This window comes from Antechinus flavipes, chromosome 1 (assembly GCF_016432865.1).
Source record: "Antechinus flavipes isolate AdamAnt ecotype Samford, QLD, Australia chromosome 1, AdamAnt_v2, whole genome shotgun sequence".
Taxonomy (NCBI): Eukaryota; Metazoa; Chordata; class Mammalia; order Dasyuromorphia; family Dasyuridae; genus Antechinus; species Antechinus flavipes.
The window spans coordinates 678,515,308-678,532,155 of record NC_067398.1 but is presented as its reverse complement, the minus strand read 5'-3'; the positions used below and the strand labels follow the sequence as shown (position 1 = coordinate 678,532,155).

Sequence of the window (16,848 nt, the reverse complement as noted above, 5' to 3'; positions counted from 1 at the left end):
CCCTTATAACTTCAGCATTCTATCTAGAGGGAAATTTGATTCCCCATTTCCCCCCCAGTTCACTTGATGTAGTCATGAGATGTGGTTGCAGATGATAAAGTTTTAATGTGTTAACAAAGCATTCAAAACTGTGAATCATGAGTCTTATGATGTGTGAACCCCTTTCTCCAATGAATCATTAAAGAGTGAAAATTGGTTTTATCTCTGCTAGACTTTATATAGCTAAAACTGGAAGAATTTCCGTTGGTTTTGTTTATGCAATTTTTTAAAAATTTAAATGTAATCAAAGTTGTCCATTTTGCCTTTCATAATGTTCTCTAGTTCTTCTTTGGTCATAAATTCTTCCCTTCTCCATAGATCTGATCGGTAAACTATCCCTTGTTCTTCTTATGGTATCATCCTTTATGCCCAAAACGTGTACCCATTTTGACCTTATTTTGGCATGAGGTGTGAGCAGTAGGTCTATACTGAGTTTCTGACATCATATATCCATTTTGACCTTATCTTAGTACAGTGTAAAATGAAATCAATTTTTCTTTTTTCTTAAAGCTTTTTATTTTCAAAACATACGCACAGATAATTTTTCAACATTGATGCTTGCATAACCTTGTGTGAAATCAATTTTTCAGCCAACATGTTTACCTCACAACTAGAAAATAGCTAAGTTAGAACTCAAATCCAAGTCTTCCTATTTCAAGTGCAATATTCTGGAAGCAGTAAGTGGGATAGTTTCACTGTAAAAAAAACAAACAAACTACGAAGTGGAGTGGTATAAAATGTCAAGAAAGGCAAATAGGAGCAAAATTATAGAGGGACGTCTTTAAATGTCACACTTATCCCTGAAGCCTTAAGGAAGGTTTCTGAGTGGGGGTGAACTTCATGGATCCTGTAAAAGAGAAAAAAAAAAAGGTAAGCGGCACTCTAGTAATAGCAATTTTCCATTATCCTGCTGCTGGCCTCAGTCTTATCCTTATTTCCAGAGGAAATATCTTCCTCCCTTCCTCTACCCCTCCTGACCCCTTGGTGAAAAGTGGGGATTCAGGAAGGGAAATAACTGAGACTGGTTCAAGGGTCTCACCAAGGAGAAAGTATAAACAGGTGAGTACTTCATCAGGGAAGTCCATATATTGATCTAAGAGCCAGGGTTTGTAAGATAGCAGGGACAGCTAGGTAGTGTGGTAGATAGAGCATCAGCCCTGAAGTCAGGAGGACCTGAGTTCAAATCTGATCTCAGACACTTAACACTTCCTGGCTGTGTGGCCCTGGGCAAGTCACTTAACCCCAATTGCCTCAGGGGAAAAAAAAAAGTTAAGGTAATAAGGTAGCAATAGCACTAGATGTCTCTAAGTTAATTAGTTTCCATTCCATGGCTACATTCTAGCTAGGTATTAATATTAAGCAGAAACTAACAGCACCAATCCATTAATGGCAACACAATTATAAAATTGTCTAGTTTGTGATGTAGCGTTCCTGATACAGCTGTCCCTTGCCAAGGCCATCTTATGTTTATTTTAGACATGCCTCCTAGATTGATTGCATTCTTGTGCCGGAAGCACTTCTCAGTACCTCTCAGATCAGCACATTTGGTCACTGAGGAATGGTGAGTCACAGAAAAATCAATTTACAGCTGCACAGGGAAAAGCTGCAAAGCTTTTGAGGAGACCTGCTGGCCCCCTACAGATAACCTGATCTGGTCAAGGTCTTTTTGGACTCACTAGGCAAGAGGACGGCTACCTTTCCAACATTTGACTGGAGAGTTCACAATCTCCTCTTCCCCAGCACAGCTCCTTCCTCCAGTTTTCTGCCTACCTGAGATGTGTTCCAGCTTCGTGTGGTTCCTCCTAACGCCGTGTACTTGATGGGACTGAATACCCTGGGTCAAGAGCTTGGCTGCGTTAACGATGTTTCCTGGGGAGACACAGGACAGAGTGAGGGCCCGAGGACCCTAAGATGGGGAGATGAGGAGGCACCTAGTATGTGTATATGAATGTATATGTAGGTATATGCACGTGTCCCTACACCCACATATACAAATACATAGGTATACCTCTGTGTACACATACACGTGTATACATATATACACAGAGAAAGAAAGGATACAACAGAAGGAAAGTCAAACAGAAGCACAGATAAAATAGAAACACAGTTTCCTATATAATCCTCTCTCTTTTTTTCCATTCTATTGTGCATATACTAATATTCATTCTCTTTGGTGTCTGCTAAGCTCAGAATAGAAAAAGAGGCTGATTAAAGAGAGAGGGGAGGGAGGGAAGGAGGGAGAGAGAGAGAGAGAGAGAGAGAAAGAGAGAGAGAGAGAGAGAGAGAGAGAGAAAGAGAGAGAGAGAGAGAGAGAGAGAGAGAGAGAGAGAGAGAGAGAGAGGATGAGTAAGGAAGGGAAAGATAGGAGAGAGAGGGAAGGAAAAGAGATTGTGTATGTGTAAAGGGAGAGGGAGAAAGAGAGAGAAGGAGGGAGGGAGAGTTGGGGATAGATAAATGAATTAATAAATAGATAAATAGATGAATTAACAAATGAATAAATGAAGAGATAAATGGAAGGAACTTTAGAGACTACCTGACCCAACCCTTTATCATAGCACAGTAGAATGAGTTCCAGCCCTGCAAGCTGAGAACCTGCCTTTGGTACATACTACTTGTGACATCAGACAAGCCTCTTAGCCCCTCTAAGTCTCAGTTTCTTCAGAGAGGGTTCAGCTGGATGGCCTCTGTGATCCCCACAGCTCGAGCTCACTCTAGCCAGGGCTGGAGAGTGGACCTATAGCTCCTATTTAGAACAGCAGCTCCCTCTCCTGTGCAGCTCCCCCCCAACACCCCTTCCAAATGAAGAGGCCCAGGCCCAAAGAAGTAAGCTGATCTGGCCAAGTTTACCCATGGGTCAGTGGTGAGTCCTGTGCTCCGGCCTCCTAAGTCTCAGGCCAGCATCCTTTCTATAACCTCCTGTCTGGATGACCACAACAGCTGCTGAGGGGTCTTCCTGCCTCACATCTCTTCCATTCCTCCCCTCAGCTGCCAAGTTTATCTTCCTAAAGCAACTATTCAATAAACTCCACTGGCTCCCTATCACCCCCAGAATCCTTCATAGAATCCTCTCCTTGGTGCTCAAGGCCTTTCCCAGCCCTGCCACCTTCTACCTCTTGCCTCCTTGTGTCTCACACCCAACTTTTGTGCTCCCATCCGAAGATTCTGGCCTCTTGGCCGGACCTCTCCTGAGACTCTCCATCCCTAGCCCATCCCCCAGATCTGGACCATTCTCCCTTTTACTGGCTTCCTTCAGGTGTTTTCTAAAAGCCCATCTTCTATAGGAAACCTTTCCTGACTCCCCTCTGTGCATTATCTCTACTTCTCCAAAATACATCTCACTTGTCCATGTTTGTTTCTATCTGGTCTCCCCATTAGACTGTGTGTTCCTTGAGGGAAGGAAAAGATCTAAGTACAATAACTAAGAAAGAATCTTCCACTTGGCTCTTTTTAACAATGAGATGATCCAAGGTGATTCCAGTGGAAAGTGCCAACACATGCAAAGAGAGAAAACTATGGAGAATGAATGTGAATCAAAGCATAGTATTTTCACCTTTTTGTTGTTTGTTTTTTCTTTCTCATCTTTTTTTTTTGTACAACATATGCAAATATGTCTAGAAAAATTGCATGTTTAACCTATATTGGATTGCTTGCTGTCTAGGGGCCAGTGAGGGGAAGGGAGAATAATTTGGAACACAAGGTTTTGAAAAGGTGACTATTGAATCTACCCCTCCATTTTTTACTTACTGGTATCAGATACATCCTTTAAGGATCATAAAACTAGAAGAGGAAACCAGCTAAGAGCTTTATAAAATTTCATTTGCTCCTTACGACAATCCTGGGAGGGTAGGTGCTACCATTTTACAGTTGAGGAAACTGAGGCAAAAACACAGATAAAATGGCTTGCTCAGAGTAATGAAGCTAATAATCACTTGAAGACGAAGCAAAGTCCTTATAAATGAACCAGGGGTTAGTTTTGGCTCTTTTCCCTTGCATACACTTATTTCAACATTTTGCTCAGGGCCCATGGATTCCTGAGTCTACCTTTCTTCCTGAAGCTGGTGTGTGAGAACAAAGATTTCTGGCTCCTTGCCTGCAAAAGCTTCCTTCATCTACCCTCCTCCTCTTCATCCTGGTAGTTGTTGCATGTGCTCCCAAAGCTCACTTCTACTTTTGGCCAAAAACTGGGAAGCCAGTTGCATCTGACCAAAGTAGGAGTGAGAGGTGGATTTTCAAGTCCTGATTCCTCCAGGAAGCCTTCTAGGACAAACAGGTCATGTTTTCCTGTTCTCCCTCGTTGAATGGCAATGGAAATGAACAGCATTTTAAGAATCACTTAGGCCCATATCCCCTCTGATTTTTCACCTCATCTTCTAGCTGGAATCGACCTTTCCTTCCTCTGAAGGAGGGAAGGAATGGAGAGAGGGGGGGAGGAAAGAAGAGAAGGGAAAAAAGCAGAGAGAGAAGGAAGGAGGAAAGAAGAGAGGGAAGAAGGGAGGGAGGGAAGGAAAAGAAGGAGGAAGGGAGGGAAGGAATGAGGGAGAAGAGGAGGAAAGAAGAGAAGGAGGGAGGAAAGGGAGAAGGAAGAAGGGAGGAAAGGAATGAGGGAAGGAGAGAAAGAGGGAGAAAGGAGGAGGGGAAGAAGCCCCAATGATCATAGCTAAGTAATGTAGGATTCTCAAGAGAAATGATAGAAACAATTAAACTGAAACCAAACTAAATGTTTATTGACTGGGGAATGACTAAACAAACTGTGGCACATGAACACAGATTGATATGACTATGCCATAAGAAATAATGAATATGAAAAATCCAGAGAAGCGTGGGAAGATATATGACCTGATGCTGAGTAAAGTAAGCAAAACCTGGAAAATAGGGCAACAATATAAATGATGAGGGAAAAAATGAAATTCAGTGCCATAAAATTATAATGACTAAGGTTGGCCATGGGGGAAAAAAGTTAAAAAATTATACTTCAATTTCCTCTTCTCAGGAGTGGAATACAGTGGTTGAGGAATAAATATCCTTTTGTTAAAAAGGATAGCCCAATGGGAAGAAGAGGGAAAAAGAACACATTGAGAAATGAAGGGAGCATTTCTTAATGAACCAATGAACAGAGCACTATAGATACAAAGAAAGGCAAAAGCAGAGTGCTTGCCTTCAAAGAGCTTACAGTCTGATGGAATATAAAGACAATCAATGTCAATAAATTAAGATGTAAATTTTTTAAAATCTGAAACATGGATCTGAATGAAAAAAAAAAAGATCAGTTACACACTTATCTGATTAGGTCCTGTGCCTTTCTTACCCACCTCCATGGACCTTCTTGGAGCCCTGGAAGATTTTCCTTTCCAGCTGCCTAATCTTATCCTTGACCCATTTCTCCTCAGGGTTGCCACAGATGATGTTCTTTCTCCTAAGTTCAAAACTGAAAAAAAAAAAAAAAAAGAGTCACTAGTTAACATGGGAAGGTCTAGGGATGAAGACCAGGGGGTGTACTTGAAGCCTAGAGTTTGAAAAGCAAAGGGATGAAGGGGCTGGGGGCTGAGAGACCAGAGGGATAAGTGCTGGAAATTGGTGGTCTAGGGGTCAATAGGCAAGCATGTAGGGACTTGGATCACCAGCAATTGGGAATTGGGCTTGGAGTAAAGGCATAAAGTGATAAAAGGGTTAAGGACTTGGAGATTTAAGGAACCAAGGAGACCAAGGATCAGTCAGGGAAATTGGAAGCCTAGGAGAATGAGTCCAGTGTATCAAGAGATCATAATTTGCGGGGTTCTGATTGAATGGAATAATCCCATAAGCCTTCTAGAGAGGGATCTAGAGAGGAACTAGGGAAGAAAATGAATCTAGGATGAAAGTGGGCACGATAAAGAGTGGAAGGAAGCTTCACTATGGCATTGAAACAAGCTAAAGTTTCTTCTTCTTGTCAGTCCATTCTTACCCCGTGTAGGAAAATAAATATATGAAAAGGTCTAGGTAGCAAATGAGGACTACAGGACTACTTGTTCTGATCAATCAATCACCGAGTATTAAATGTGCCAGACACCGTGCTAAGTGCTTGGGACAAAAAGAAAGGCAGAAACTGCCCCCATCTTCAAAGATCTTCCTGTCTAATGGGGCAGAGGAGGGAACAACAGGTACATCTATAAACATATTCTCCAATGCAGAGGTGGCCTATTCCAGCCTTGGACTAGAGGGGAGGGAGGGCCATTTTCAATAGCCCACAGCTCTCTCTATGCCTCAGTTGTTTCTTGTTACTCCTCCAGTCCAGCCCAAGCAACATATCTAGAAGCCTTAGTTTCTGATACTTCCCCAGGCTCTTGAATCACATTGGAGCAGACACAACATCGGCAGCCTGATACCCATGGCTGCCTCCATTTATTTACTTCAAATCCCCCTGTGCCATCCCTGTGGGCAGGTTTGGAGTCCTAGGATCAATCCAAGATAAAAGGGCTGTTAGAGATCATTGATTCCATTTCCCATGTTAGACTGGTAAGATAAAAAGCCCTAAGAAAGAAAGGGAATTTCCTAGGGTCACACAATCAAAAGGGCACTCACATGACAGCTCGAATATTGCAGCTCCCATTCACTTCTTGAATTTTGAATCTCCTGATATTCCGTAAAAAGGCTGGTTTCCTGGGTTTACTATATTTCAAACAGCAATCTTCATAGATACCTACGGGCAATCAGGGACCATTGATTAGATACACGGAACCAGAAATCGGAATTAGAAGTTGGTAGTTGTGTGTATTCATTTTACAGATGGGGAAATTGAGTCCCTGAGAGAAAAAGCAAGTTGTCCAGGTTGTTCTGGAGTTCTCTCTCTGCCTAAAGCAGCACAGTTAATTGCTTATTGTCTTGCTTTTAACAATAGTTTGGAAATAGGATGCAAACTTAGGCTTCCTGACTTCCAGGTCAAGCCTTCTAACTGTCAATTCCTAGAAGTCAGGGAAACATGGGACTTACAGGCAGAAGGAACAAGACACCATTTGGTCCTTTTGCAAATGAGGAAATGAAATTCAGGGAGGGGAAAGGTTAGTTCAAGAACCTCATCTGCCAATCTTTTCAATCCACTTGGCCAGGTGATTTGAACTAATCAAAGGCAGCCCTACAGGCTCTCTTCCCATTACCTTCCTTGTTTTGAATTTCAACTCCCTATTAGCCATTTTTGTTCTGTCTTTTCCAGGGCAAGCATCATTCCCTTTGGCAGAGAAAACAGAGGGAATCTCTTCATTATTCCTTATCCATTTCACCTGAACAAAAATCTTTCTTTCATTCTCCTTTCCCCTAATATATCTCAATCCTCTTCCCCTCACCCACAACTCCTTTTGGGGAACTGTAGCTAATATAATAACCAGCCCCTGCTCATTCGGAGCTTTTGCACTCTGCTGCTATTCTGATAGAACCACACCATGCTGCTTCTGGGGCATTTTTTATTACCTGCTCTTCTATCCATCTTAAAAATCTAAGTTAGTCAATGAGTTCTCTGTTTATTCACACTGGCCTGTTTTTGTGTGCCTTCAGAATTTCAGTCTTGAAGGTGCCCCCACTTCCCTTGGACTGCCTCCACCAGCCAATCTTCTGCCATCGGATCCTACCTAACCTTTCTCTCAACCCTCTAAAATCTGATACCCCAAGATCTAGGGAAAGGGTTAGCTTTCCTCCTGTAACACAAATTCTAAGAAGGAGTGTTCACTTCCCACTCCAAGGTTTCCTGTTTTCTCTACAGCAACCAGTTCTTCCTTTTTATTCTGAATAAGCTCTAGGATACCAGTTCTCTTTGTTACTTCCTCTAACTTCTGAAGAATGAAACTATTGTTAAAAGCAAGCCAATAAGCAATTAACTTCACTGCTTTAGGCAGAGAGAGAACTTAAGCAGATATCCAGATAGTTGAAATCCCCCTGCCCCCATGACTATATCAAGCCTTTTATGTCAAAGTTATGATCCACTTCACGAATTGGTGCAATTCCTCCTTGGTCTATCGCATGCTTTGAGAACGTATTGCTTCCATCTGTCCCTCTACTGAGCTTTATCCCAATGCTCTCCACCATGTTTTCCCATTCTGGTTCTTGGATTTCCATCTGATTTAAAATTATTTTTAAAGTTCAACTTTATTTTATTTTCAGTTCCCAATTCTCTATTTTCTTAATATTCAGAGCTGTACCTTTATCTGTTTTCTGTTCTTTTTTGATAACCACACTCTGGTCGTGTGTCCCAATCTACCATGTCTCAGTGATACCTATAAGGTAACTCCTGCTTCCTTGAACTGAGGGTGTTAATAAAGCTCATCATGAATCAGCATAGTATAATGCAGAAGTGCCCCCACAATTCTAGAGTAGCATGCAGACCAGATTAAAATGTAATTGGGAAATGTCTAACAAAATAAATAAAAATACAATACAACATAGATAACACTCATTTGTGATTTTCTGTTTTCATTTCAATTTAACCCCACTGGCATGGTAGATAGATCACTTGGAATCAAGAAGATCTGGATTCAAATCCAGTTATGTGACCCAGGACAAGTTTTTAACATGTCTCTGTTTTAGTCTGCTCTCAATCAAATGAGAAGCTGGTTATCACCTTGGAGGTTTCTTCCAATCTGTCTCTCTGATTCTGATAGGGTGTGAAACTGTGTTCCCTTTTGATCTGTAAAATTAACACTGAAATTCTGTCCCTGTTGATTCCTGACTTCCCCACCTCGCCCCAGACTCCAGAGAGTCTATGAGAGCATATCCTTTGCCTGCCAGTACGCCTGTCTGCTGAGAAGACATTCTCTTCTCACCCCATTTCCTTTTTTTAATTATAGCTTTTTATTTACAAGTTATATGCATGGGTAATTTTTCAACATTGACCCTTGCAAACACTTCTGTTCCAACTTTTGCCCTCCTTTCCCCCATCCCCTCCCCTAGATGACAGGTAGTCCCATACATATTAAATATGTTAAAGTATACTCCATTTCCCTAATAGGACTTTGCCACTGAAGAAGTCAGATTTTCTAGCAAAGCTGACTTCTCATTCAACAATAAACTTCCATTTTTGCCACTTAAAACTCTTTGGGTTCATGAATTCTTTCATGAAGGACCTGCACCAAACAAAAGGGAATTTCCACAATTCTCTGACTGCCACTAGAACCCCATCATTTCTGTGACTTATCTAGGATCACACTGCCAGAACGCCAGATGGAGGAACAGAAAGGAGCGACTTCAAATCCAGCTCCAAAGCTGTGATCTTGCTCTGATTTCAGGCCAAGTCTCCTCATGCTAAGTCCACTGTTGTTTTTACTTTATCACATTCTCTCAGCTCCTTAAAGCTGCCTCTTCATGACTGTCCTCTCAAGAGAGACTATAGAAAAGTGACCCAAGCCCTGATACCTATATTCAGTGCTCTGGGAACCTGGGGGAAATGGGGAATTGGGCCCAGAGAGGAAGGAAGGGATAAAACTTATGCCTCCAAAGAATTAGAACAGATAAGGCTGCCCAGAAATGCCAGGGGTCAACTTCGCTTCTTCTTTAGGGTGTAAGAAGGAGGAAACCATCTTCTTTCAAAGAATTAGAATACTGGGAATACAGATTTATAAATGAGGAAGTTTGTGAATTGAAAAAATAAACAAAAATTTTTTTAACATGAAGAAACTAAAGATCAGGAAGGGAAAGGGCCTCAAAAAGCAACATACAAATAATAAGTGGCTGAGGAAATATTTAAAGCTAGGTCTAGTCTTTCCACTATAACCCACTGTATTTTCTAGATTTAACTCATTGGTTCTGAGTCTCCCCAAAATTCTCTACTTCTACTCCCTTCTCCTAATTCTGCTGTCCTCTGAACTATAAGGGCAGTTAGATAGTCCAGAACATACAGACCTGAATCTAAAGCCAGGAAAAGCTGAGTTCAAATCCTGTTTCACTTACTAACTGTGTGACTTTGAACTAGTTACTAAAATTCTGTCTGCCTCAGTTTCCTGATTTGTAAAATGGGGATGGGAGTGGAGTTAAAATTCTATTGCCTCTAAGGACCTTGCCAGCTTGAAATCTACGACTTCATCTTATAACTAGTTGGTTAAGGATAAGTAGTAGATACTTCCTCTTTGAGCCAGAACACAAGGAAAGTCTGGGTCAAGACCCCTTTATTCCTTTAGCTTCATCATCCAAACCAGCTTCTGGACCTATGTGAGTAGAAGTATAGGTAGGAATAAGGAAGCTGTCCCTGAGTCAGCATCTCCTGCCACTGATAATGGGATACTGGGATGGGAGGATAGGGGGAAAAGACTGCCCAGCAGCTGCTCCTTCAGCTCTTTGTAGGAAAAAACCTGAAACTCAACTAAGTAGTCATCCAGGACAGAGGTGGGAGGTCAGTTGGGAGTATTATGTGATGTAGGAGTGAAGAATAAGAATGTCCTTCAGGAGCACCAAATTAAATCCTTCCTCCTCCTCTATGAAACCAGGATACTTGGTCTCTGGGAAAGAACTGAACTTAGAGGCAGAAAATCTAAATTCTAATCCCAGTTCTATCATTGTCAAGGCATATATATCCCAGCCTCAATTTCCCCATCTGTAAAATGATCTAGACCTCTAGAATCTCTTCCAGGTTTGGGATTTTGGTCTATGTTCTAAAGTCCCTTCCAATTCTGCTTTCCCCACATTCTAAGATTATAAGTCAGAGGATCTGAATGTCACGGATAGGGTTTGGAGTCTGGAGTCAAAAACACCTAAGTTTAAAACCAGCCTCAAATACTTAGTAGCTATGTAACCCTGGACAAGCTACTTACCTCTGTCTACCACAGTTTCTTCCATGATAAAATGGGAATAACCATAGCATCAAATGAGACAACAGATGTAAAGTACTTTGAAGACCTTAAACTACCATATGAATGCTAGCCATTATTATCTAGAATTTAGAGAGACAATCTAGTTCAAGAATTTTTAGCCTTGGTCCACAGATGCCAGGTTTTTAGAAGAACTTGCATGGAGGGAAATGAGATCTTTATTTTCAGTAGAATTCAAGGTCTTTCACTTTATACAGAACTGCCTCCTCCATGATCCCAAGTATTGTGGCTACTTTTTCCCCAAGTGTATGAGCCTGGCCTCCCTATTAGATTGTGAACTTTTAGAGAACTGAGACTCCACCAACCTTATGACCTCTGAGCCTGGGACCAATAAATGTTCTATAAGATAATAATGAGGTCCACTCCAAGGCAGTGGGAAGTATTTTGGGTTCAGAGACCATCCCCTCCTCCTTTCAGGAGGATCAAAGGAATTGAAAGTTATTCCCTGGGCCCTTCCTACTATAATCAGCAATATGACTGGGTGATAAGGCTTGGGGGGAGGGAAAATGGGGGATGCTGGGACTGATAAGAAATCTCTGTCCCTTCCCCGATCAAAGGCTGAGGAAAGAAATAGCCAAAGATCCAGGAGTTCCTCAGCCCTGACCCCTAAACCAGAACTTTCTTGTCCTACAAGAAGGTCCTGGAACCCCATGTGTAAAATAGAAGTTCTGGCTTTCCCTGTGATAATGGCTCTAAAAATTCCAACAAAGGGAATTAGGCTAGTGGCTACCTTCTGAATTTTGCTCGTTGCTGCTCCTCCTGATCTCATTGGATAAGCTACTCTTAGAATCAGAGGGGCTGAAAAGATCCTCAAACCTATGGAATAGGAAAACCGAGACCTGGAGAAAGTAATCTGAGGCAGCCATGAAATGTCAAAGTTGGTAGGACTTTATAAATCTCCTAATTACCATCACTTCAAGTTTTACAGATGAAGAAACAGGTCCAGAGGGATAATTTGCCTCAATTCACCTAACTAGTAAGTAGAGGAGCTAGGATTCAAAATTTTACTCTTCTGACTCTAAATTCAGAATTCTCTCCCACCAGACAGTCCCTCAATGACCCTTGTTTGTAGCTTAGTACTGGGGTTCATACTTAGTTTCCCTACTGGAATATCTATTCCCCTAAGGGTCAGGAATCATTTGAGTTATAGGTGACTAGCCAGAGAATCCTGGAAGGAACATTAGAAATCAATTAATAATGTGGGATTTAGAGCTGGAAAGTTATAATTCAAGCGCTCGATTTTATATATCGTTAAGGTCACAGAGATAGTAAGTCTCACAGTTAAAATATGAACTGGGATCTACCGGATCCAAGTCCAATCTAATTCATTTGAATAAAAATTTATTACTGACTGTGTTAATTGTGTTAATTGCTATGGATACAATGATTAAAATACTGACTATGTGCCCAGAATTATACTAGATGCTAGGTTTAAAAAGATTAAAGCACTGACTATGTGCCCAACATTGTGTTAGATGTTAGGGATACAAGGATTAAAGCATTTACTCTGTATCCAGCATTGTGCTAGATATTAGTTACAAAACTTAAAGCACTGACTGTGTGCCCTGCATTGTGCTAGGATACAAGGATTGAGAAGTATGCTCCAGTGAATAAATTGCACCAAATAAACTAAGGTGGTACAGAGTCCACAACAATGAGGCAATAGAATAGGGTGAGAGAACAGGGAGAGGCTTCCAAGGGGAGATGGCTGAGCTTTGATTAGCTAGGCAGGAAAAAAAAACAGAAGAAAAGAGCAGAAGCAAAGAGATAAAGACCAGGATTCCATTGGTGGAAGATGCAGAGACAGATTTAGATTTGATTCAGGGAGGAAAAAAAACTCACAGCCAACTGGAGAGGTCCAAAAGTGTGTGAGGGCCTTTCTTACTAGAGGTCTTCTGGTTGAATCTTAATGACTTCTCATCATCCAAAATGCTATATAAACATCAGCTAATTTTTATGTTGTTTTTTTGTTCATGGGATCATGAATCTTGAGCCAGAAGACACCTGAAAGGCCTCCAAGTCTAACCTACTCACTTAACAAATGAGAAACTGAGGCACAGAGAGCTATAATAATCCATTATACCATACTGCATCTGTCATAGGTGAGGGAGTGGGTGGGGAGCAGCCTATATGAATACAAGATGCCTTTTGAGTATTTCCTTTCCTACTTCCAACATTTGCTGGCTGTCAGGTGTGGTGAGAATATACTGGGCTAATAGCCAAGATGGGTTCAGATAGCATCTGATATCCCAGGAATAGGTGGTAGGGAGGGAGATTCCCCAGCTTCATGACCATACGGGGATGGGTACCTTGACTGTAGACAACATGGATCAGAGCCACGAGGAGGCCGGTGAATAGTTGGAGATTCATTCTGATGGCTACTTTCTCCAGATAGTCCTGCACAATCTGCACAAAGACAAAAAAGAAAAAGCAGGTAAAGTTGAATCCTCCATTTCAACAGCTCCAAATAGGGACTCAATCCTCCAGGTCCTCCTTGGCTAGAGTCTTGCTAAAGAAATGAAAGTGGGGGGCAGCTAGATGATGCAGTGGGTAAATTAGTAGCCCTGAAGTCAGGAGGATCTGAGTTCAAATCTGGCCTTCCTATGTGTGATCCTGGGCAAGTCACTTAACCCCAATTGCTTCAGAAGAAAGAAAGAAAGAAAAATAAAGAGAGAATGAAAGAAAGAAAGAAAGAAAAATAAAGAGAGAATGAAAGAAAGAGAATGAGAGAATGAATAAAGGAAAAAAGAAAGAAAAAAAGAAAGAAAGAAAGAAAGAAAGAAAGAAAAGTGGGTGCTTTTGCTCTATATCCCCAATTATTCACCCTCACATCAATCCTCAGGGTTTTTGCCTATATGGACATGCCACAAAAATTCCTAGACACTCATGCTAAATTCTTGAGCTACCAGGATTCAGAATTGGAAAAATTCATAAAGACAATCTTGTCTGACCCTCTCATTTTTACTGATGAGAGAAACTGAATTTGAAGAAAAAGGAAAAGATTTGCCGGAGCCAAATAGTAAATTACAGTCAGCGTTTGAACCCAGATTTTCTGACTCCAAATTTGATAGATTTTCCTCCTATGGCACAAATGTCTGCTCTAGCACTTGAGTTTTGCATAGCCGCTGTACTTACCGAGTACTTTGAGCTCTCCCAGACCTTGTGGCTCACTAGGACCTCTACCTGCTATACAAGGTGGCTGGAGATGGCTGTCACCTTCAGAGACTGCCTTCTTATAAGAAGGGCCTCCCTACAGCCCTCCCCTGCTTCCCACCCACCATGGACTCTGTTCCAACAGGCTGGGGCAATCAAAGGCCGTCCCTCAGCAGCTCACTCTCTTCTCTGCCAAGAAAAAGCAGATTTTGTTGGGAAGAGACTTTGTACCAGTCACCTGCAAACCTGTGCACCTTTGACGACATGCCATGGGGAGTACAGAGTCAAAAGTGGACCTAAAAGGACAAAAATGCCTGCTTTTCAGCAACTTCTGGCTCTCCCACAAGGAAAAGGACCTTTGTCCCCTTTCTTTCCCTCCCAGAAATGCAGAATGTTGGAGCTGGGAAGGTCCTTAGAACAGAGAATATCATAACTGGAAGGACCCTTAGAACACAGAGTGTTAGAGCTGGGAGGATCCTTAGAACCCAGGATGTCGGACTTAAGAGGAACCTTAGAACACATGATGTCAGAATTGGAAGGGTCCTTAGAACAGAGAATGTTATAGCTGGGAGAACCCTTAGAACACAGAGTGTCAGAGCTAGGAGGATCCTTAGAACCCAGGAGGTCAGGGCTGGGAGGGCCCTTAGAACCCAGGGTGTCAGAGCTGGGAGGACCCTTAGAACCCAGGAGGTCAGGGCTGGGAGGGCCCTTAGAACCCAGGATGTCAGAGCTGGGAGGGTCCTTAGAACCCAGGATGTCAGAGCTGGGAGGGCCCTTAGAACCCAGGGTGTCAGAGCTGGGAAGACCCTTAGAACCCAGGGTGTCAGAGCTGGGAGGGTCCTTAGAACCCAGGATGTCAGAGCTGGGAGGGTCCTTAGAACCCAGGATGTCAGAGCTGGGAGGGCCCATAGAACATGGGATATCAGAGCTGGGAGAACCCTTAGAACATGGGATATCAGAGCTAGGAGGAGCTTTAGGACACAGGATGTCAGGACTGGGAGGAGCTTAGAACACAGGATGTCAGAGCTGGGAGAGTCTTTAAAACACCTGATATCAGAGCTGGAGGGTGTGCCTTAGAACACAGGACAGACAGCCCAGTTTGTAGTTTTCAAAGTTGTGCTGCTTGTCTGTGTCTAGTCTTCCTCATCTTTTCTATTATATAGTGCTACTAATTAGAAAAAAAAAAATCACATTTGGAAAAAATCTCATACTTTAGGTCTAAAAGGCCAGATTTGGCCCAGAACTTGAATTGGGGCCACTTAGATTACTTATATCTCAGAAGTTAAAGTTAATATGATTAAAGCCAAACTCAAGGTTATTCAGCTTTCTTGGATTCTGTTTCTCCACTTCTAGACTAATCCTAGACTGTGTCCTAATTTCAGATCCAGCTCCAAATCCCAGGCAAAGCATTGAGTTTGACTGGAGACTGATCCCTGACCCTAGAATGAGGCTTCATCCCAGCCGATGGCAGAACTCTGACCCAAGCCAGAGACCCCAGCTAAGAAGTGGATTTTGACCCAAACCCCAGACCTAATCCCAGTCAAGGACTGAGCCCCATTTGAACCTGCCCTGCTCTGTCCTCCAGTCAGCTCCACAGAGTCTTCATTTTCCTGGAACTTTCTACTCAAGTGTTTATGTTATATACTCTGTTCTTGTTCTGCCTTGTCTTCAGCTTTCCTGGAATCCCCAAGTGGCCTTGCCAGGGGGGCAGGCGTCCATAACTGTTTAGGGATTAAATAGATGAATGCTTCCTGATTTTTAAAGAAGCTAGAACATGTCCTTGGCTTTATCATCATAGCCAAATTATCTCAAGTTTCTGTTTATTTACACACAAAGTGTCACACTGCTAAATGGGGTTTCCCCACACTCTTGGACTCTCTTCTTTTTTCCCTTTAAACTATTTAACTTGTTGATTTCATTCTCCCGTGCTGATGATTCTCAAATCTATTTTTCTAGCCCTAACCCTTCTTGTGATCCCCATTCTCATTCATATCCAACTGCCTTTAAACATCTCAAAATGGATATTCCATGTACTTAACTCATCCAAAACGGAACTTATTCTCTTTTCCCCTAGCCTTCCCATCTTTCTAACTCCCCTATTACTGTTGAGGGCACCATTTTTCCTGACACCCAAGTTCTCATTCTTGACTCCTCATTCAGCTATAGTTAAAGCCTGTTGATTTTACCTTCATAGTGTCTCTCAAATGTGTCCCCCTTTTCTCCTCTGACACTGCCACTATGCTGGTAAAGGATCTTATCATTTCATACTTGAATTATTGCACTGCCTTTTGGTTGGTGTTCTTGTCACAAATTTATCCTCACTGAAATCTATCTCACTTAATTTGCAGTGATATTCCTAAAGCACAGGTTCCTACTTTCCCTTGGGAAATGATATTCATTCCTTAACTATGTAAGCTCCATTTATTCCTTATCACCTCCAAGATTCAGTACAAAATATTCCATTTGGTTGTTGTTGTTGTTGTTGTTCATCATTCCTTCTCATTAGGCAGAGCTGTCCAAAGTCACTAGTCTCACTTTCTCCTCTGAAGTCATCAGAGGCAAGACAGAAGTCAAGATAACTGGTGATGCCTAGAGAAAGAATTCTGGGAAATGAGTGTGAACCACTACATAGCATTTCCAATCCCTCTGTTTTTGGCTGCTTGGCATTTTTGATTTCCTTCTCAGGTCAATTTTACATTATTTCAAAATCCGATTCTTCTTGTGCAGCAAAATAACTGTATGGACATGTATACATATATTGGATTTAACATATACTTTAACATATTTAACATGTATTGGTCTACCTGCCATCTGAGGGAGGGAGTGGGGGGAA

At 42.0% G+C, this 16,848-nt stretch overlaps 1 protein-coding gene across 1 annotated transcript; it reads right to left on the bottom strand.

The window, feature by feature from the left end:
* Positions 1–530: 530 nt before the first annotated feature.
* CCL25 (C-C motif chemokine ligand 25) lies at positions 531–14,108 on the bottom strand. Its single transcript, XM_051972460.1, has 6 exons — positions 13,998–14,108; positions 13,172–13,268; positions 6,598–6,715; positions 5,349–5,464; positions 1,810–1,908; positions 531–886 (listed from the first exon to the last, which is right to left on the bottom strand). Exons 2-6 carry the CDS (start codon positions 13,230–13,232, stop codon positions 834–836), a joined length of 447 nt encoding a protein of 148 aa, XP_051828420.1. The 5' UTR covers positions 13,233–13,268; positions 13,998–14,108; the 3' UTR covers positions 531–833.
* Positions 14,109–16,848: the final 2,740 nt, after the last annotated feature.